General features: G+C 41.2%; 1 protein-coding gene across 1 annotated transcript in view; it reads left to right on the top strand.

Moving 5' to 3' along the window:
• The first annotated feature begins 489 nt into the window (after nucleotides 1-489).
• The window catches only part of TRPC5 (transient receptor potential cation channel subfamily C member 5), a 66,765-nt gene continuing 45,029 nt past the window's right edge, over nucleotides 490-22,225 (top strand). The window contains exons 1-2 of the mRNA XM_005434438.3: nucleotides 490-878; nucleotides 17,416-17,937. Of these exons, the coding sequence (XP_005434495.1) occupies nucleotides 501-878; nucleotides 17,416-17,937 (900 nt within the window). The 5' untranslated portion in view covers nucleotides 490-500. The remainder of the gene's footprint in view (nucleotides 879-17,415; nucleotides 17,938-22,225) is intronic.

Here is a 22,225-nt window from a genome sequence, read left to right on the forward strand (position 1 = left end):
GTAAATAGGAGGGTGTAAATCAGCAGCTCACATCGCTGACAGTTCAGAGATGCTGAGGACCTGGCTCAGCAGTGAAAAAGGAGGGAAGTTAAAAAAAAACATTGTGCGGGAAATAAAGCAAAGATGATAAATCCGCCTATTTGCACATATGATAGATTATCCATAAACAAGAAAATCATGCTTCTGACCAGATAAAAGAAATCAACGGCATAGTGTTTAAACCAGATTTTTAAATATAGTGAGTGTATGTCCTTCTGCATACCTCTCTGAGCAGTGGTGTAACCTTTATTTTTTCAGGTAGCCTTTTAATTTGGGGCTGCTCAGGATGTGTTACAGTCACGGTGTTGAGAGCAAAACAGTTTAAAAAGGGATCAGAAGCTTTTACCGTGATGGACCTTTGGAAATTTGTCCCCTGTGAGGAACAGATAGGGGTTGCTCATCTGTTTTGTCACTTACACGTGCTTCTTGTTCCCCCGTAGGTTGCCCGGTCACTATGAACAATGGCCCAGCTATACTACAAAAAGGTAAACTATTCACCGTACAGAGATCGGATCCCATTACAGATCGTGCGAGCGGAGGCAGAGCTCTCGGCAGAGGAGAAGGCCTACCTCAGCGCTGTGGAGAAGGGGGACTATGCCAGTGTGAAACATGCCTTGCAAGAGGCAGAGATCTACTACAACATCAACATTAACTGTATGGATCCTCTTGGTCGCAGTGCCCTTTTAATAGCCATAGAGAATGAAAATCTGGAGATCATGGAGTTGCTTTTGAACCACAGCGTGTATGTGGGAGATGCTCTGCTGTATGCAATACGGAAAGAAGTGGTGGGAGCTGTGGAGCTGCTGCTGAATTACAGGAAGCCAAGTGGTGAAAAACAGGTTAGTTGAGTGTTCCAGTTCAATTTTAAGCTATTATATTGCATTAGGAAAGTGGTACTGCACAGAGAGGTGCTGTGCAGGTGTCATAAAGTCCTTAATGTAGGTCCATTGCTATAAATGCCCAGAGTAGGTGTGGGCAGTTCTGTTTGGATGATAACTTTCCAGTCTGAGCAAACTTGTTCTGCCTGACTTAAATACTCAGCATTTTCAATTTCACTCTGTGTTCTTTTCAGTCTTGCAGTGTTTGTGAATATAGTGATTTATAGGTTGATTTATAGACACGCACTTTGCAATGGAATTTGGGGCTGTCTGAAATTATCCTACAGTCTGTAAATATGAACTATTGCTATGGTGTTGTACTGATATTAAGTGGAATAGCTTTTCATAAGTAAATCCTGAAAGCACACAAGCTTGTAAATAACTGTAAGCAAGCAAACAGTTTGCTAGGTTTCAGTACTTAGCCATAGTACAGACATATCACCTTGGTCTCTATCTCTAGAGAGCTCTAGTTCAGAAATGCTGAGACAGTACATAACGTTACAGCATGAGCTGAGCTGGTATATAGCTGAGCAGAGAAGAACTATGACTTGTAGGAAGGATCCTTAGCTACAAAGCCATCAGTAAGTTAAATTAAGAATCTTTGTGAAAAATCATGAAGTCTGAATTCTGTCACTTGGAAGTGTCAGATATCACACCACCTCTAATTTTTCCTTTTTTTGTTTTTTGTTTGTTTGGTTTTGCTTCTTTTCATCTGGAAGTACTACTGCCAATAACTAGAATAGTTTATATACATAACTGACCACTGACAATTTTTGCATGCTCACTGCTTAGAGGGGAACATTCAAGACTTGGGTAACCCTTATATATCAAGCCTTGTTTTGAAGTCTATTTGAACCCATCCTTCTGTGTGTGAAAGTAGAAAATTATTAATTCCAGTCAATCATAGAAGAAAATGTTTTCAATGGATAGGCTCCTTAGTACATAGTTTTTCCATAGTAATTGTATGTAGCCAGAGTAAACAATAAGGATCAACTCTGACAACATTCGAGAGTGCTCAGTTTAATACTTCGAAATGGCAGCATTCTGCATGCTGTAGCAATGTGATTCTAATGTGTGGTTTAAGCATTAGAAAGCTGAAGAATCTTTTGTCAGACCTAAACATTGAATTCTTATTATATAGGTTTTAGTCTGACAAAATGTAAGTAGCCAAATACATACCGTACATGGAGAATGAGTAATTTTTTTCTTGGTCTTCTAGAAAATTTGACCATCCTATAGACCAACAGGACAGAAAGTAGAATAGAAGAAAAGTTATTTTCAGTAGCATGGGGAACTGCCAGTAATTGTTGCAGGTTAATGACAAGTTTCTCCTTAAATGTCAGGGAAAACAAGAGATGGATTCATGTGGATTTCTCTAAGATCTCTTGAATACCAAGACTTCTGTCCACTTAAATTCACAGCCTAGCTGGCTTAACTGGACAGAGAGAGAGGTCCATGAAATAAGGTTGATTATTGCAGCTGAAATTCAGCTATAACATCTCCAGTTCAGTGATACATTTTATAGTAGGTCTGTTTCATTTTTCTTTAACTCTATGCCAGTGTGCAGCTATCCTTCTGTAGCTGGGTTTGTATCTGCTGCAAGGTTTACAACTTGAAGGAGAACATGTGTATGGGAGAAGACATGCAGTGCCAGTTTCAGCATTGTTTACAAGGTTTGTTACAAGACCAGATTTCATCAGTACGTTTTAGACTAGTACAGGCTTGATGCAAGAGACTGTACAAATCAGGATTAACTTCCCTGGCTGTGGTTCAGGCTCTTCTGTAGACTGCAGGAAGGGCAGTCGGTACAGGACTGCAGGACTGGACTTCCGTTTCAGCAGTTTCACTGATTGTTCGTGCAGTGATGGTAATTAACATTTATTTCATGTATAGTATCGTGATATAACAAACGGAAAGAAGTGCTCAGTTAAGCAAAACTGGGACAAAGTTGGTTAGCTTGTCAAATTACAAAGCTAATACAGGAAAGGTTTCTGAACACAAGTTCCTGATGCTAATTCCACAGCAGTATCACTATACATTCAGTAATGATCTTTGCTGGACCCTTGCTCAGAAAGTCCTTTGGGAATCCCATGCCTAATTACTTTCACAAAAGCAACTGATAAATCAGTTTAGCATAGCTTTGTCCTAATCAGCTACTTACGTGTTCTAAAACATGTAGAAAACTTGCTTTTTTGGTTGAGTAGTAAGAAAAATTCACACTTCATGGAACAGTTTCTGTCTGGCTGAGAAGCTGGTAAGATAGTGTCACAGCACATCTTATATAAAAGGTTTAGTATAATCTATTCATTAAATGTACACAAGGTTCAGTTTGCCCGAACAAACCTGTGTGAAGGCAGCTCCTTGACTTGTGTAGCAGCCTGTTTCCAATGAGGGGCTGTCTGTCTTTGCTGCAAAGGTGCAGAAGCATCATCTTCTGATTGTGCTCTCTTAAACGTTCAGTACATTGCCTTCTTTCATCTGGGTCTGGGGTCTGTGAAAACCTGTTGGTTGCCGTTTTCCTGCTGCCTGCCTCTGAGAGATTATTATTTGAGTCTATACCAAAGTCTTGTTTCTCTAACTGCCAGGCATGAAGAGCTGTTCCTATTTGCGTCTGTTCACGTCAGCTCAGTTAATTGTTGTGTTTGCATCTCAAAAGCAGCTGAGTAGCATCATTCAGCATAATCCATTTTATGGGCATGTATCTTCACTCATTCCCACAACCTTATCATCACACTACAATCCTGACCAAAAAAATTACAGTTAGGGGTTACTGTTAGCAAAAGATACAGCCAAAATAAAGTAGAAACCAATGGCCCCTTACAGACTTGACCTGCAAAGCAGTTTCACTCACCAGCCCACAGGGTCTCTAAAAGGTGATGTGGCCTGGGTCCTCCTTACCTGTCTCTGGAGAGCTGCCTAAGCGGGGGAGCTCTGCTTTTCCTCTGTATGATGACCTTTCCAGGGAATAGAAATAAAAAAAACTTTCAAATATAGGAAGTGACCTTTGTTGTATTCCTCATGTAAGAGAATCAAGGTCTCATTCATGATGTAAGAGACTCAGAGAAATGGATGAAGAGATGGGGCAGCAGAGACACTTGTGTCCTGTTATTAAGTGAACGTCGGCAGTCATTATTCTAAAAACTTTTGCTAGACTGCTGTTTAAGTGCCATTTATGGAAAATACCATGGCAATGGCAGGGGTAAGTCGTAGCCAGTAACTATTAACTATTAAGAACATGCTTCTCCTGCACTGCAGCCATGCGTGTAAGGGGTGTCTCGGGAGAGAAAGAAATTACTCTGTTTACGTGTGGAGTGTGTGAGATCCAGGAGTATGAACCACCTCTTTCTAAAGGCTGCTGCAAAGCACGTGATAGATGAGTGTGCTGAACAGTGATGTCTTCGAGTAGATGTATTTCCTTTTAGGTTTACCTCCAAGTGAGGTTCACAGGCTATTTTAAGAACTTAACATTTCTCCTGAAATCTGTTCTGCCTGGTCCTGACAACTTACAGCCACGGTTTTGTGTACTGCTCTGTGAGCCTCTTGATAAAGCTGGGGAGAAGACTTCACCAGTTACACCCAGAAAAAGTCGGTGGCTGGTAAAGTTACAGCTTTACTTGAAAGATGCTGTCACTTATGGGAGGTTTTGGGTTCAGTGAGAGAGTTGTCATGATGTGAGTGTCTTGTCTTTTCCACCATGGGAAGACCATAGAGATGTGCTGGTGTGCTTCACTCCCAGCAAAGAGTAAAGCCCAGGCTTTAAAGGAACCATTCTCTTCTTCAGATCAGAGTTAACCTCTCCTCAAATATGTCACACCGTGCTCTGAGGTATGTTCTCACGTTTCTTTTTACTGTCAGTGTGCAAGGGTGGTCCAGAGTGCAATGGAAGATGCCTGTGTGCAGAGCATGTGGTGCTGCAGGCGGTGACAGCCCTGCCTACCCACTGCAGCATAGTTAGGGGCTTTGCTGATCTCAGCAGGACATGGTTTGGACCTGGCACAGCATTAAGAGCGGAATTCTCAGGGAAATAAAGGAAAATTCAATTAAGTATCAAAAGAGCTTTTCTAGTTCTTCGATTTTTACAAGTTCACTTGTTATTTCCAAATGTTACATAAATTACATCAATTAATTCTACGAGCTTTTTTTTTTTAAAACCATAGTTTGCTTTGGCCAGTCACTTTCTATTGCTGATTGGTCACTTAAATCGTAGGATAGTTTCCCCAAATAGATGACAGATACTTGGAAAGCAAGCAGTCTGTCTATTCATGAATATTGGGAGGAACAACAAAAGAAACTAATATTTATGGAACCTGGAGGTTATGAAATGTTGGTTGCATAAGTAGTCAGTGATTGTGTATTCTCCAGGAAATAAAAGGGAGCCTAATCTGGTACTTCGATAGTTATTGTTTGGTTTTCAGGACAGTGGAGAGGCTGATCTTGTACTGCATAGTGGCCGAAGAGTAGTGTATGTGTACTGCAGACTGCTTGGCCTGGCAATCCATGCTCAGGTCTTCCACAAAATGAGTGTCATGTTCTTTAAATAAGATGACAAACCACTGAATAATCTTCAGAAAGGGTGGAGCTAGGTTAGAAATAGTAAAAATCAGCACACACAGATGCAGCGTTGACTTTGGCCCAGGTTTATTGAATTGGGTGGCTCTTTTTGGGGGTAGGAATGTTAAACTGCAAAGTTGTCTGTGCACAGGACATATGCAATACATACAATGGGACAACAAGACTTTTTGTACTATTCTATAGGTACATGTCAAAAATAGAGATCTGGGTGGTGTCCTGTGGGGCTGGAATTAACAGGGAACTTGTTACTTCTTTGATTTTTTTGATTCAGTACTAATGTAGGAGAAAGGGAATGTATATATGAAGCCTGTTAAACAAATTCTCTTTTCCAGAAAATCTTCTGTCTCCCAACCTATTTGAACTTTGAGTTTTGGTGCCTTTTTCCTGAAAGTTGTATCAGAAATTTTTTTACTACACAAATATCAATACAGTGGGTTATGTTTTCAGCCAGACTAGAGTCTGCACTTAAACTGCATCAGCAAAGAGCAGGAAACATATGTCTGAAAGTTCACATTTTCCTACATATTTGATTCGCTTTCAATTTATCATTAGTAGTAGTTGTATTTGCAGACATTCTGAAGCCCACTGAAATCAGTACTAATTTTCTCTTTGACTCCAGATGAGGTCTGCAGGGGTATTTTCTTAATAGACGCTTGTATGAATTCCGTGAAGTGGTCCCGGTTCTCCACTAAACATGCATCACAGCTCCCAGGGTAGTGCTCTCAGTTTGCACAGATCTTGCATCCTTTTTTGCCTTGCTGCAGTGGATGTGTTCGCAGTGCACCAGACACGGCCTGTGCTGACTGCTGAGCCCTCCTTCCATTCTTGAAGAAGGTATAATCAATCATCTGAATTACCACACGTTCGTGGTGTGGCCATAAGCACCTTTACGGGTAGCCGTTCTCCTCACAACAATCAGACCTGACATCAAATGTTTACATAAGGATGATACTAGCATGTCTCTGGTATCTGCCAAAATTAGCAATTTGCTCATGGCAGATGGCTCCAAATTAATCTGGTTCACAGATGGGACTACAAATGCAATTCTTCAATAATGAGAATATAAAGAAAAGGGATCTTAGTATTTATGACTGTGGTTCAGTTTGTTTCAATGGTCCAGAGGCCTTCTGAATCAATGAGATCTCAACAGATATCTATCCATATGCCTTCCAAAAGAAGGAACTTTACAGAAATAAACTCTAGAAAAATATGGTAGAAGAGGAAACTATAGAGAATAAAAGGCAAGTTTTCAGTCTTAGTTGCTAATTCTCAGATACCTGCTGGTGGAAAGTTGCTGTACTTGATAGTATTAGTGAACTTTAAATTTGACCTAAAAAATCCTCTTTCAGGTGAGCTGATGAGTGAAAATCTGCCTTAACTTGTGTAAGTGTCATAGATCAACAACCTAGAGACAATCTTTTGTGAACCAGAAATTTTATGTTGCATTAAACCATTTTATCCTTGCCCCAAACCAGTAATTTTCTTGATACAATGTGGTTTAGCTTAGCTTCTCTACTCACATAGGGTTCTTTGTCCTGTTGGCAGAGTCCAGTGCAAAGTTCAGTTCTCCCCACCAATAGCCCTTCCTTTCTGCAGACAGGCTGATACTTGCTGTACAAGCTCACTGCTAGCATCGTCAGCCCTGTGCTATCACTGACAGGACTTTTTAAGTCAAATGAAGCAGATCAGTTGTCAGATATCCCATGACATAAAAGCTAGATTCTTCAGGCAATTAGAGAAGAATTTTAGAAGCAGCTGATGTTCCTCATACCCTGGCTGAAGTGGTTACTGTGGATCTGTCTCACCTGCAGGCAAAGTGCACAGAGGTACCCTGCAGCAGGACCAGAGGATCTGGCATTTGTAGCTGTGAGGAATGTTATCCTATCTCCTTCAGTAAAAGGTTTATGTTTCCTTCAGAGGCGAAGGAGAGACTTGTGAACTTCCTGGCTAAAATTGCTAAGCGTTGCAGCACTAACCCCTAACCTATAAGCTGAGGATGGATGTGGGGAGATTGCTTACATACAGGCTGAACAAAGGAATCTTGCTTATGTCATGGTAATAGATAATTTGGGTGCATACATTGGTTTTTTCGGGAGCATCACAGACAAGGCCAGTACCAGCAAGCATGAAGCATTACAAAGGTATGAAGTACAACAAAGTGATCAAAGCCCAAAGTGCAAGCTGATTTGTGTAGCCCTTCAGCAGCGTTAACCATTGCATATCAGGAGTATTTGCATTCTTCCTTCAGTTTACAAAGTTCAGCTAATTCAGGAAGGTGTTGCTGAAACCTGGGCATCTGTATCAAGGAAGTCTGTAGGCATGGCCTGTTCTCACTGAGTTCTTACAGTGCTTTTAAGCACAGTAATGGAGAGAGTAGCAGGCTGATTGGTATGATTCAGTACAGATACTGTGCCCTTTGGTATGACTCAAACCAGCCATTTCCATGTTAATATGAGAAGTACACAGTGAAAAGGGAAGGCTGAACCTGGTTAGATACGCTGTGAGCAAGAGCAGATTCTGAAGAATAGAAGCAGTTGAGAAAAACTGGCCACAAGTTCTCAGCATGAAAATATTTGAAAGGCACAATAAGGAAGAAAGATTGTGTCTGAAAACAGAAAACTAGCTGTTACTGCTCCAAAGCCTAATGGCTCTGCTAGCATCCAAGCTTTTCATTATTTTTATTGATGCAGTAATAATTCACAGCTATAGTTAACATGCCTTTGACATTGGCGGCTGCCTTCGAAATGAATTCTATCTAATTAAACTAAACAACAGAGAAATCAAAGACCACTTCACTTAATGATTACATTTAACTCAGAATTTCTTGCTTTCCTCCCCACTGCCTTCCTCCCCAAATAATCTTATATCTATGAGAAGGAGGTATGAGGCAAAACAAAGAACCTGGGTGAGATATCGCGTAGACCTATTGAGTAGCACTGGGGCTGGGGCTTGCAGGCTGCGGTGCCAGCTACCCCACAGCTGACAGTGGCAAATAAGTCACTGGCTCCTTCTCCTGGGTCAACGTAAAATCTGTTACTAGTGCCTAGCAGAGCTAGTGGGGTCAGGCCAAGCACTGCATCACAGCGTTTAGAAACATTGTGCTTGTAATTTAACGTATAGACAGGTGGAGAAGTTGGCAATGCACTGTTATATGAAATGCTTCCCAGGGAATTATCTTTATTAATTTGTAGGAGTGATCTTAGCACTTGCCTGTGTTTGGCACAGTGTACAGTCTGTTTTCAGTCAGGAGTGATGGGTGCATGGGATTCAGCTGAGTGGACTGCCTGTAACAAACCTATTTGTAGGGGAAGAAAATCCTGTTTGTGTTCCTATGCAATTAAATTTTGGTCTCTTTGTAGATCTGTTGATTAAGGTGTTAAGAGTTGCAAAAACCCCGTATTTCATTACCTACCTGGCTTCCATGCATATGCCTGGTTTACTCGCCACCCTTTGCTCATAAGCCCCAATTACAGCACTAGCTGCTGCCTTACATCAGCCCCCTGACATCACACAACATGTTCTTGCCTCTGGTCTCTATGACCTCTGAAACTCATAAGGGGCTTTTTGACACAGCTGTCGAGATGCACTGATACAATTATGCAGGAAAGTCAGCCTAGTGCAACGGTTGCAACATTATTTTCCAAGGGAAGCTTCTTTGTGTGGGGACATGCACCATCCGTGCAGCATTCAAGGCCAGGCTGGATGGGGCTTTGGGCAGCCTGGTCCAGGGGAAGGTGTCCTGGCCCGTGGCAGGGGGGATGGAACTAGATGATCTTTAAGGTTCCTTCAAACCCAAACCATTCTTATGATTCTGTGATACCAAATGCAACAAATTACAGGCTCCTCTGAAACAAAGCTCTGGGATCTATAAAGAACTGCAGGGTGGTTTAGCAGGAGTCCCCTAGTCCTTTTCTGACTGTTGAATGAGAGCTGTGCTTGGGTTTGCAAAGTAGAATGGCACCTTTATGCCTTGTTTATCCCTGCGATGGGCAGTCTTGTGGTGACAAGGGGGGTGGATCAAAAAGGCATTGACTGAGAACAACATTCTCCCCACCTGTCTCCACATTGTTACAGCAAGGGAACACTGTAATCCAAGGTCTGTGCTCTATCATTGCCTTGGGAGAACAGGTTGGAAAACCTCTTCAAGCCCGCAAGAAGCTCAGGGTCACATGCAGCATTGGTACTTAATTCATGACAGTGAGAGAGGGCTCGTGTGCTCCACTTAAATACTCTTCAGGCAGACAGATGATGAGTTAGAACTGGTCTCTGAAGCATGAGGGGCATATCATTAGCTAGATGTTCTGAACTACCAAGCATTAGAAATAACAAAGGAAGTCAGTGCCTAAGTGGTAATAAAAATAACAACCACACAGATTCTACACTGATGTGAGACCATGCCACCTGTCTAGATTGTCATTTCTCTGCTTTCACAAACTGGGGTCTTTTTGGAAGCCACAGTGTCTTCTTGGTTAGTATAATAGCAATGTGAAAAGCACAGCTTAACAGTCAAAATGGGGAAAAAATGCAGCCTCCTGGTTTGTGAGCCTCAAGATTTGTTTTGTGCAACATCAGACAGTGCTGAACTAGCACCAGATGCAGTTACTTACTCCTCTCTTTGATGTTGTCTTATGTCCTAATCTCATTTTTTTTAAAAAAAAAAAGGAATGTGATTGAATAGGAACACAACCCCACCTCTCTCAAGCAAAAAGCCCTCCCTTTTCAAGCACTGTTAGCAACATATTACCTCATCGAAACTTAATGAAACATCTCTCATCCACGCACAGCAATATATTAGAGAAAAGAAAATAGGGACATTTTATGTACAAAGATGACATAAAAGGCTATAGATAGCATGATTATTAGCCTATATTAGCACATCTTGTCCTTGTTACCACTAAGAACAGAAAATACAGAGCTGAGAGAAAATGAATTAAAAAGCTGACCAACTCTTCCCTCCCTGAATAAATCCTGGACAATATTAGAAAAAGAGTAGCTATAATAAAACGAAGATTACCTTGAAGACAGAGCTTGTAAATTTCCACCTAACCATGGGCTGTCTTTGTTTCAGTATACTTGGGGTCAGGGGAAAGCTTATCCATAAAATGAAAAAATATTTAAGGTGCAGCAACATTCCAATGCCTTTATTGTAGTTAAGAAATGTACAGGGCTGGATTAAGTAAGCTTTTTAACAAAATTCATTGTGAAACTTAAAAACAACATTAGAAATTGGTAGGGTTTAGTCTTTATTCAAAACAGCTGCTCGTATCACAGAGTAACTCTTAAAATAGTAATGAAAGGTGAAAAAAATGAACAAAGAGCATTTTATGTTTCCAAATGGGGGAAAAATCCAGGTTCAGGCATACCAGAACTAGTCTAGTCTGCCTGTCCAGACTTTAGGAGACAATTTAATTTACTCTCATGTCAGCAATAGTAGGCTTACACCTGAGTTGGTATAAGATGATCTCAGGAAACAGATCTAGCAAGCAGCCAGGGGACCTCTGCATTTTAACAAGTCTTTGGGAGATCCATAACATGCCAAGCGCCAGGTTCGGATGTTATTTATACCACTTTTTTCTCTAGCAGCTTCGTTAACGTCTGGCTTTGGAAAGTCCCAAACTTTTGTCCCTTGTTTGTTTTAACTGGACAGGTGTCATTATTCAGCTAGCCCCAGGCAAACCTGAGTGTATGATAAAACCAAGATTCATTTGATCATTGGTCATATCATAGAGATAACGTGACATAACGTGTAAGTTGTGAGTACAATGAACTTCTCAACCATTCTTACACAGACGAGAAGTCATAACCAGGAGAGGGTGCAATTGCTTATGGCACAACACTGCTCTTACTGCTCTACACAACGGTAGGCACTCGCTAGCCGCTTGCTCCTCCTGCTGCGTTCAGTAGTTCTTAGCTCGAGCAAGACACAGGAATTCAGGACAAAGCAGACCTCAAGACTGCACTTCATTTAAATACAAGAGGTTCAAACACAAGCTAACTCTTTAATAGCGTTCCTCTGTGACTTGGAGAATGAAGTCCACACTGACTGCACTCACATCATCAAGTGCCTCATCTTATTTCTTTCACCCGCATCAGAAAGGGAGAGTGGCTTAGAGGAGAGAGTGCTGTATCTGGAATAAGTTGCCATAGGCCATTTAAATGCATATTTGCAAAATCCTTTCCTTCTGAAGGCTTCTCTCTGGATTCGTCTTTTTTAATCCCCAACAAAAGCGAAGTTATTATGTGGTATCAACCACAAATGGTGACATCTTTTGACAATCTTTCTGGCTGTGCCGCATTTCCTAAACACATGGCTGAACAGAACAAGCTCTGATGCAGTTCTGCCACTGTCAAATGCACTGGGTTTCAGTTCAGCTCTGAAAACTAATCCCTTGTGTCTACCTTCATTTTTTAAACACGTGGATAAAAAGTCAAATTGAAACTTGAAGAATCTTGAGCAGATACCTGTATTTTGCTTTTGTTTATTGGTTATAGAGAAAGAAGTTTGGTTATACGGGTATCACAAATTTTCCCCACACACACATTATTTCAGTAGTAATGCATTCTAGCAGCATTTGGCTTGCTACAAGGCACTAAAAAATACTAATTTTCTCTGTTTTGCAGTATCAGTCTGAGGGGCAGAGATTTTATTTGGCTTTACTGGCATGTAGGACACAGAGCAGATTTTAGACTAGAAGGAGCCTTTTCTTCTGGATATTCTGGGACAGCTGTATTGATTGAAATCACTGGCAGAGCTTACCCAAAAGTACATCTACAGCCACGTGTGCTTTATACCAGTTATGAACTTGTTCCTAACCAGTACAGAAGCCCTTAAAGTACGTTATTTTTTGTTACCAGTTTGTGTTGTTCATTATATTTCATTAACCAAATTATATCATTTCAGCCAGTGAATTGGTCTTTACAGAAGAACCCTCCTCCCTATTAATACAGATACTGTCATCACACTGATACGAGATGTCTCTTAAGGCATCTCTGATTAAGATATTCAGTTATTGAAGCCTGTACCACTGCATCACCTAAAATGAATGCTTGAATTTATAGAAGCTCGTAATGTTTTTCCAGAGTCTTAACGTAAGGAAACAAATGCTTATGGGGTTCTGTCAGTGAGGGAATTTGTTTGTGGGTTTAGGCAAGGGGCGGGATTCAATTGGTCATGCCAGTCACAATATGTGGGCTTTTTTCAAGACCCTTTTGCTGGTAACATGGCTGACCTGCAGTCTTAGCAACACTAACTCCGTCTCTCACGCTCTATTTATAGAGCTGCAGCTAGAAGTATCACAGGACTGTGATTCTGAACAAGATCACAGTCACTGCTAAAGCTCCTTCTGACCACTGAGCCTTGTGCTAAATTGATGTAGTACAAAATCTTCTCTTTAGAATGATAGAAATTGGCTGTGCCTGTTACCACACTTGTGGATGGCATGTGCACTTCCCCCATAGAGCTGCGCGCATATAAAGAAACTAGAAATAAGAAATACTTGCTCAGTAAGCTATCCAAGCTTCCATTTCTATGTGTTAGATTTTAAGTTTTTCAGGGAGGTTGCGCAAGGTTGTTTTGTTTAGTAAATCATTGTTTTGGCAATCAGAAAATCATTTATAACATACAATTGTATCAAAAAGTTATGCAAGCTGAAAATAATGCAGATTAATATATTTATGCCTGTCATGGTTATAGTTACAGTTTATTACCCTAGTACAGGTGAGATGCTAGTTTATGGAACGGAGATGCCTTGAAAATAGGGCAATTCCAGCTGTAACAGGTGAAAGTATTATTGGTTATTTTCAAGCAAAAGGAGTGGCATTCTCAATGCCAGACAGGATGTATATTTAGACTGCCTCCGACTCAAGCATCTTACAGTTAAGAGATTAACAAAACTAAGAAAGTAAAGAATTTTGTGGTTAGGCTTTTCTTTACTTTCTAGATATTCTCTTTTCAGTTCAGGTTTGAAGCACTATAGGGTTATCTGGGGAGACTGCAGCTCTGAGCACCAGGAAGAAGGAGACACCTGAACATGAAGGCAGACTAGTGTCTGGTAGGGTTGGCAGACCATAATCAGGAGGACTCTCAGTATAGAGGGGCAGAAAAGCATAAGACACAGAAACAGAAAACCACCCCCAAACAGAGCCAGACTTTTTCCTCAGAGTTCAAGATTTTGCACTTGATTGGCAAGTTCCTTTGCTGCAAAACAGCTTTTTTTTTTTTGTTTCAACCTAGTTGTCCTTTTTTTATATGCATAGATAGATGACAGATGCTATGGAAACACTATAGCTTGCTTAGAAATCTTCCAGTGTTTCAACCTGGATATTATTTTAACATGGTTTGTAAAAGGCAAAAGACGCATTCATATTGGTCTTTTTGTTTGGCTGAGGAATGTTCTTTTGAGCTGTATCTCCCATTTTTACTGCACTTTGATTCACATTGCTGAGCAGTCCCAGAGCGCTTGAGCTGGATGGCTTTCACCTGACACTAAACCACAGGACGTTCTCCAGGGGCACTCGGGTACCAGACTAGATTAAGGCAAATGTAAAACTCCTAAAAGAACTACAAGACTATCCGGTCTTTGGTGCCAGTTTTGGGGGTTTTTTTGCTCTGTTGTTCTGCTCCTCTTAGACTGTACTGCTCTTCCTATCCAGAGCTTCTTTCCAGCAGTGCACTATTTACTGGAAAATTTGTTTCTCCATTCAGAGGAGAGCTTAGCTTTACTGAACAGTGCTTTTATGTGAGCTAATCCTCCATTTTCTTCTCTAATGAATTAAGCTTGTTTCTCCCTCGACCCCCCCCTTTTTAAATAAAGGAGATTTTTCGCTCACTGCAGTATCGTTCAGAGAAGCAGCGGTACAGCAGTAAGCAGCCTAGCTTTATGAAGATTAAGTCTAGAAAGATGGTAATAAGCATTCAGTCACTTTTGTTAATGGTAGCGTTAATTTCTTAAGCGAGCATTACCAAGATGAAATACAGACAAGGCACATGCTTCTGTGCAAGTAGTGACACTAAGGTTCTGAAGGACTCAGCTTAACAGTTTGTGTCAGGTGATGAGGTTAATGGAAAAGAATTTGTTATTCAGGTCACTTAATGAAAATAACCTTGGAAGAGCTTAGCAGAGCCCTTGGGGTAGAATAATTTATTCCTCTTCTGCTTCCATCACTGTAAGTTAACCCAAGACATACAAGAAGCTGATCTAAACATGAGCTCAACCTGTCAGAGTAGTGCAGGAGGAACATCAGCAATTACAATGCATTGGTGTAATCTCTGCTGCCCCTCTAGTGATGACAGGTAGAACACAGCCTTCAGAGCAAAGGCTTGCTTTGCATAGCCCCATCTTTGAAACAAGACAGTTTATTAAGATGCAGGTTATCAAAACACTGTGCAAGACAAAAATATTTACCACAAGGCATAATTGTTAGCCAGTGCACGGTCTTTGGGTCAAGCAGGCATAGAAAACAGAGGGGCTGCATCAGCCATCATTCACACTATTCCTGCGCTGTGTTTTGGTGGTTTGGTTTGCTGCTCAGCTATAATCAGAAATAAGCTTCAGCTCCTGTGATTTGAGGCGTTACAGTGATCTGCTCCCAGACCCCAGGGAGCCTCTCTGTCTCTGCATCACCGTTGCCCTTCTTATCCCTTAATTAGAAGTGCTGCAAGCTGCCCAGGAAAAACATGCCTTCCACACAGCAGCTGCTCGAGTCCTAACAAAGTAGTGCTCCATTTTTGGAGTGAGGGCTTGTGATATGAGCTGGAAAAAAGGTTGAAAGATCACTTGACAGATAACCCCTGATTTGATCCCAAACCTTGGGACAACTGTTTTAAGAGCCCTAGATCCAGATTTAGAAAGCCTCAGGAGCAGAGAGGAGCATACATGAGTAGCGCTATCCCCACCTGTAACATAACTACCTTCTCGGCAAGTGCCCATTTCATATTCTGAGCAACATGAATACCTCATCCGTGTAAAACTGAAAATCCTTTTCACAGCCCTGGGTACAGTAACTTCCATGTAGAACAACAAGATTAAACTTGACAGTAATAGGAGTGATAGAGGAGGAAAGTGTTCTTCCTTTGAGGCAGAGGCTTTGAATACAGCAGCCAGTTACTGACTGAAAAAGAAGGGGAAGAAACATAAATGCAGTTATTCAAGCATCAGGGCTTAAAAAACAATGTTTCTGAGAGAGGGGAAAAAAAAAAAAAAGGAAAACTCGCACCTTTCTCTTGACATTTAACAAACTACTTGAACAAGCTAAGCAAAGGAAAAGAAAAAAGTCAAAGACCTTAAAAAGGGAGCTGCTTTCAGCTGTTTGTTACTAGAGGTCTGAAAATACATTTATCCAACCTCACTAAGAGACACCAAGCTCTCCACAACCCACAAGGAATCCTCATGGCCATTCCCTCTTCTTCCCCATGAGCATATTTATAGGCTCCCTCCTGGCTGCCTCTGTAGGGACCAGCCTTGTTAGCAAAGCCTCCTTGCACCTGTGTGTCTGTAGGCTGCCAGAGATTTAATTCCTCACGTGCTGCATCCAGGGTAACAGACTTGGATTATTCCTAAAAGTACCTCTAGCCACTCAGTGAGCTCAGCTCCAGTGAGTGACCCTGCATCTCAGTGAGGTGCTGACCTTTGGGGGAGTGTTGTGCATTGTGAGCAGGCTCTGTCCTGCTGCTGTGTTGTATAGAGGTTCATCAATCAACTACAGCCCAGGAGTCTTTAACTCTTCAGTGCTGTAGAGGCATTTAACTCCCCGGGGAACTCAGATTCAGTGGTTACAGGTTCACCTGTAACCAACCTTAGGTATATCCTGCAGAAGGATTTCTAACCAGTTACTTAGTGCTACTTTATCGCTGCTTTACTTTTGGATTTTTACAGACTGAGTAATGTTTCCTGTCATTAAGACTCTTTGACAATGGTTTCTCTGAAACGCCTTTGACATTTGCAAGGGGAAACAGGCCTACTGTTCACCAAAACCAGCAATCACCCCTTGAGCAGCAGGATGCCAACTGCCAGGGCAAGAGTGGTGGGCACATGAAGTACAGTATGCTTGAGTAATGATTAACACGCAACAAAGAGAGCTGCCTGTGCTGCAAATGGAAACACACTGCGTGCTTGGGAAGTAAGAGCATTTTGGTCTAATTTTGCACTCTGCATATAGTAATAAGACACAACAGGGTGTGCATTAAGCTCATCTTTTGAGAAGTGCAACAGTAGCTGAATAATGCACACCCCGTAGTGTCTTATTTGTAGTGGACTATGGCTCATTAATTTTACATTTAAATTTTTTCAAATCCATTTGAAAAAAAGCCACCACAAATCTATTCTGAGGGCAGTTATGTAATGTATCCTTCCACAAAAAAGTATTTTCAAATAAAAACAGTAGGGAAAAGGTGAGGAAGAGCTTTGCTCAGCTGCAGACCAGTGTTTGGTTTGGTTTGTGTAGGGCCTGCTACAAGCAGGTTCTTGGCCTGCTAATGCACGTATATAATACAAATAATGCTAGTTATGGAAATCTATTCAGTGCTTACTCTTTTCTAGACTTTCCTTTTTTTTTGTGTAATTACCTGGGCTTTTTGTCTTCCTTTTTTCCTACAAAAGTCCACATTTTGGTATATGAACCAATACCCATACCAGAACAGGTTCACATATAAAGCAATCAGATGGGAATGTGACTGACTTTTACACCAAACCAGGAACTGAATGGTCACAGGTTCCTGCTTGGGAGGCAGACAGGCATGATTTGGGGGAAGGTGGTTTTGCCAGAATAGCAGTGTGTGTGCCTGTGCGTGTATGCAATAGAATTTAAAAAACAGATGGTGTTAAAATACTTCTGTTTTGTTATGACATCACTTCAAAAGTATGGAGGAGGGACATCCGATTTCTGCTGTTCCACATGAAATATGACGGTGGTTTATCCTTTTATATAGGTTCCAACCTTGATGATGGACACTCAGTTTTCAGAATTCACTCCAGATATCACCCCAATAATGCTGGCGGCTCACACCAACAACTATGAAATCATCAAACTGCTTGTCCAAAGACGGGTAACAATTCCACGCCCACACCAGATCAGATGCAACTGTGTGGAATGTGTCTCCAGTTCAGAGGTGGACAGCCTGAGGCATTCCAGGTCAAGGCTGAACATCTATAAAGCCTTAGCCAGCCCTTCATTGATTGCCTTATCAAGTGAGGACCCCATCTTGACGGCCTTCCGACTGGGCTGGGAGCTGAAGGAGCTCAGCAAAGTGGAAAATGAGTTCAAGGCTGAATATGAAGAGCTTTCACAGCAGTGCAAACGTTTTGCTAAGGACCTTTTGGATCAAGCACGGAGTTCCCGAGAATTGGAGATCATTCTCAATCACAGAGATGATCAAAGTGAAGAGCTGGATCCCCAAAAATGTCATGATCTGGCAAAGCTAAAGGTAGCAATAAAGTATCACCAGAAAGAGGTAAGAATTATCTACATGTGAAAGTGTGTGAAGGCTTCATGTACTGGGTAAAATGATTCATTTCTCTAGTCTCCATGGGTTTATTCAGGGTTGCAAGCTGAGAGCCATTAGGGGTGAGTTTGGGTTGAGTGAAGAACCATGTACAAATATGTTAGTCACAAACCAGGAGATTCAGTGCATCTTGGTGACAGTGTGAATCCGATGACAATTGAGGGCAACAGGGCCAGGACTTGCAGCAGTGGGTTATGGCTTCTACAGCACTGACACTTCCTGTTTCAAAGATACTTAAATTCCATTTCATTGTAACCCATCCCCCTGCAAAGAACAACCTTCAGAGATTTCCAGGTTTGTTATCTCCAAAAGCTTTTGGCAGTAGCTGCTTTTATACAGCAACGAAAAGCTAGAAGGGGTTGCCTGGCTCATGAAGGTCTTGACTGCAGGAAATAATATAGACAATTCACTTCCTCCAGCCACCAAACACTTCCTAGCACCCATTCAACACTAGCTTATAAGGGCCAGAGAAACGACAGCAGCAAAAAAGAGCAGGAGAGATCAAGGGCACTCTCACTGTCCCAGGCCTCCATGTTACCAGCAATTTTGTTAGGTGAAAATGCTCTTGTGATGCAAGGAAGTGGATCATGTCATGCAAATACTTCTTCACACCTGAGACACCTCAGATTGATTCTTGTTCCTTGATTCAGCCATGTTTTAGGAACTCAGCAATTCCCAGAAGTTCAGACTCCTGCCCACAGCACCAGAAAGGAATGACATACTCCAGCTAAAGGGCACAGAGCCTTTCAGAAGCCCTGCAAATCCAGAGATTTATAAGTTGATTCAATAAAGGCCATGAACCCAAAGAGAATGCTGACAACAGTTTCATTAGTTGGCTCTGGATTTTCTTTCTCTTTCCAAATCTGGACAGAATTTATTAGATGATACATTACTGTTAGCCAGTGATGTTCCAGGTTATTTGAAGGAGGAATTTAGCTTGCGTGGTTGGGGAACTGAATTGTAATGTCTATTACATTCTTTTGTGTCCAGAGGGGACAGGAGTGGTGGAAAAGCCTGCCACATGACTCTTCACTGTCTTCCCCACATTTGATGCTTTGTTTTTTGCATTGACCCAGATGAGAACAGCCTGATATGATACATTCTGCCTCCCTTAGTGGCTGCTCATGTCATCCGAGGTACAATAGTCAAGAAGTGAAAGAGGCAGATTTTCCTTTCTTCCCGTTGATCTGTTACACCTCCTGAGTAGCAGCCCATTGATGCAACAAGCTGGAGCCGAAGCCTCAAGCTTTCTGGGTTCTAGCACGTGGTCACTTACTGCTATTGCTGGCCTGATAGCCACAGATGCTGCACCCACATACATCCTTCAGCAGCCAGGATACCACTGGCCCTGCTGTGTGTAGGTCACTGCTGACTTTGATGTCACAGTTCAGGCTCACTCTTCACATCCAAGCATAAATCTGTGGCTACCCTTATCTTGTGTTCACATTCAGAAACTGCAAGTCTGAAGGAGTTCACTATAGTTGAAATGCAGTGCTGAACAGTCCTGAAGCTGTTTTTATTTTAAAGTAACAAATTTTTAATCTTCGCTTGCTTGCCTGGCAGTTTTTTTCTCTTTTTTTTTTTTTTTTAGGCATATTTGACTTAATTCCAAGCATATGGATGAATTCCATGTTTTGTGACATACTCATGACAGTTCCAGCATAGAAGTGATAGCAAATATGGTCTGTGTTGCCAGCTGAAGTCAGAGCTGTTTCCAGGTAGAATACTGGTGGGCAGGGACAGAATGAATGAGTTTGGGAAACGCGCACTAGTGAACCTGCTCATCCTACCTGGTTATTCACAAATACCTGATGCATCCTGCAGGATGGTGTTTGTATGCCACAAATATTGCAGGGGTTTTCTTACCATGATAATTAGTCCAATACAAAACACCAAGCAAGATACAAATGTCATTGCTGGCGTCTGAAAAAAACGAGTAGGAACATTTGTCAGGGAAGCATAGAGAAATGCCTTTTAATCGTGATTGAAGAGTATCAGACTGAGAGAATTTTTGTGGGGACAGGAAGGGAATAGGAACAAGTTTGATTTCATGAAAGACAGTTCTGCAGAGAGAAACAGCAGACTTCTTAAAAGTAGATCATCTCACTCTGCTGAAGCTTTTTATGTCTTAACATTAAATAGGATTGGATTGGATGGAGAAGCTTTTTTTTAATCTTAATCTTAGACAAAGTTACAAGTCAAAACGCTGGTAGTCTAAGACAAAAATGCAAAGTGGACCTCAGTTATTTTCTGGGGCTGTAAATTATTGCCACAGTTGTTAGTTTTTTATATTCAGCATAAAGAATGCATAGTCTCACATTGATTTTTGACAAATTGCTAGAAAAATTGCTTGCAGCTTTTTTCTTTTTGAGTGAAATACACCTCAGAATTTCCCCCCAAATATGAAGTGATTCCATTTCAGCTTAATCTGGCAGATAGGTTCAACTTCAAGATTCTTTCCAGCAAAGTTATGAAGAGGGAATTGGTAGAGATCATTGCCTTTGGATGGAGGGGCAGTACTGTGTGTTTTGCGTAGGGAGTAGATCTTAAAGTTACTTTTTCTTTGCACCAGTGTAAGTGATCTGGGAATCCAAGAATACTCTTCACCAGACACGTTATTCAGTGTTCTTCTCTTGAAAGCATTTCAGATTAACCCACTGTGCCTTTTTTCTTTCCCCCATTGCACTCCTATACTGAAGAGTAGGTGCTGGTTTGTTCCAGGTACAGAAAGTAACAGCATTATTCAAATTCTTAGTGCGGGTTGGTGATCTCTGGCAGTGAACATACAGGACTGAAAAAAATCCTGATGGTAAAAGCTAGACATCTATGGGCAGTTTTCACTCCCAACTGGGCCCTTGGAGGAAAGCTTTTTAAAGCTAGTTAGGCTACTAAATATGCAGGTAAATAGGCAGTAAGTCTTTAAACAGAGTATAATCTGGTTAAGTGCCTAAATCCTGTCGGAGATTAGACACTTATCTTCCTGAGGCATTTTGAAATTCCACTGCTGAATTAGCAGCATCTTTTGGCACTTAGCTACTGGAGAAAAATCTGGTCTTGTACTTTAAGTTTTAACAAACAGTTATCAATCAGCCCTGCCACGGACACAAATCCTGTCCTCTGCACTGAATCCGGTAAACATAATCGTGATATACACAACTTCATCTTCTGATCTGGCCTGAGTGCCTCAGTCTTCACAGTGAGTAACTTGGACGAGGGCTGGATTTGCAAGGGGAGCCACTTCGGTTCAGTCCTACCTCCATAGGAATACCCGCCTCATCACACAGGCTCCACCTCGGTCTCTATCCCCAGGTCAATCCCACTGCCAGTGCATTTCTGCCTCATGATGCAGGTATGGGTTTTGTCTTTACAATGGTAGAAAAAAACTCACAATCTTTTTTTTTTTCCCCCAACAAAAAAGCCTGGGAGGTACAAGTTTTGATTACTCCAAATATTACATGTGTTAAGTATTTTATAAACTGACAAATGTATTGCTCATGAGGAAGAAGACCTTTGTCCTTTGGAGTAGGGCCAAAACAGTGGAGAAGAAATGTCATGCTTTTTGTGTTTGTTTTTAATAAACCCATATATCCTAGAAGGTAAATTACTGTTTACACAGAAGAAAAAATATCAGTTATACAGGAAAGATGAAAATGTGCTCTAAGGTAGCTTAGTAGTGTATTTTATGGTAGTAAATGTTAAAACCATGCTGTACAAATTGACAAGCTCCCTCTCCATCTCATCTTAAGTCTAGAATGGTTGTGTCTTCAGTTTCAAATTACAGAAGGGCACTGATCATTTCTTCAGAAGATAGGAAGGACTTAATAGTTGTGATCGCTGTTTGCATGGCAGTCACAAAATATTAGAAAAAAATGAGGACAGCTCTAATGCACTGTGAAACATGACAAATTTGATCCAGCAGACACGTCAGTTTTCTCAGTCCACATTTGAAAGAAATTATTTTTGTAGGATCACAGCAATTGGTGGTCTAAGAGACAAGTAGCCTTTTCATAAATGTTCTGTAGTATATGGCATTTGCCTTCGTATTATTACTTTTCAAAGTATGTTATTCATGATGAATTCTGGAAGGAGAAAGGTGCTGAAGACTTAATATTTTCATATTAATGAAATTTTTTCAGGCATGGCTCAGCTGTTGAAGATCAATCTTCACTATGCTGTTCTGGCACCAAATTAGCTCTGCATTTGTTAATTTGTTTGCATTTCTAAGAAAAGACGGGAA

The sequence above is a fragment of the Falco cherrug genome, chromosome 15, assembly GCF_023634085.1.
Source record: "Falco cherrug isolate bFalChe1 chromosome 15, bFalChe1.pri, whole genome shotgun sequence".
In the NCBI taxonomy this organism is placed as follows: Eukaryota; Metazoa; Chordata; class Aves; order Falconiformes; family Falconidae; genus Falco; species Falco cherrug.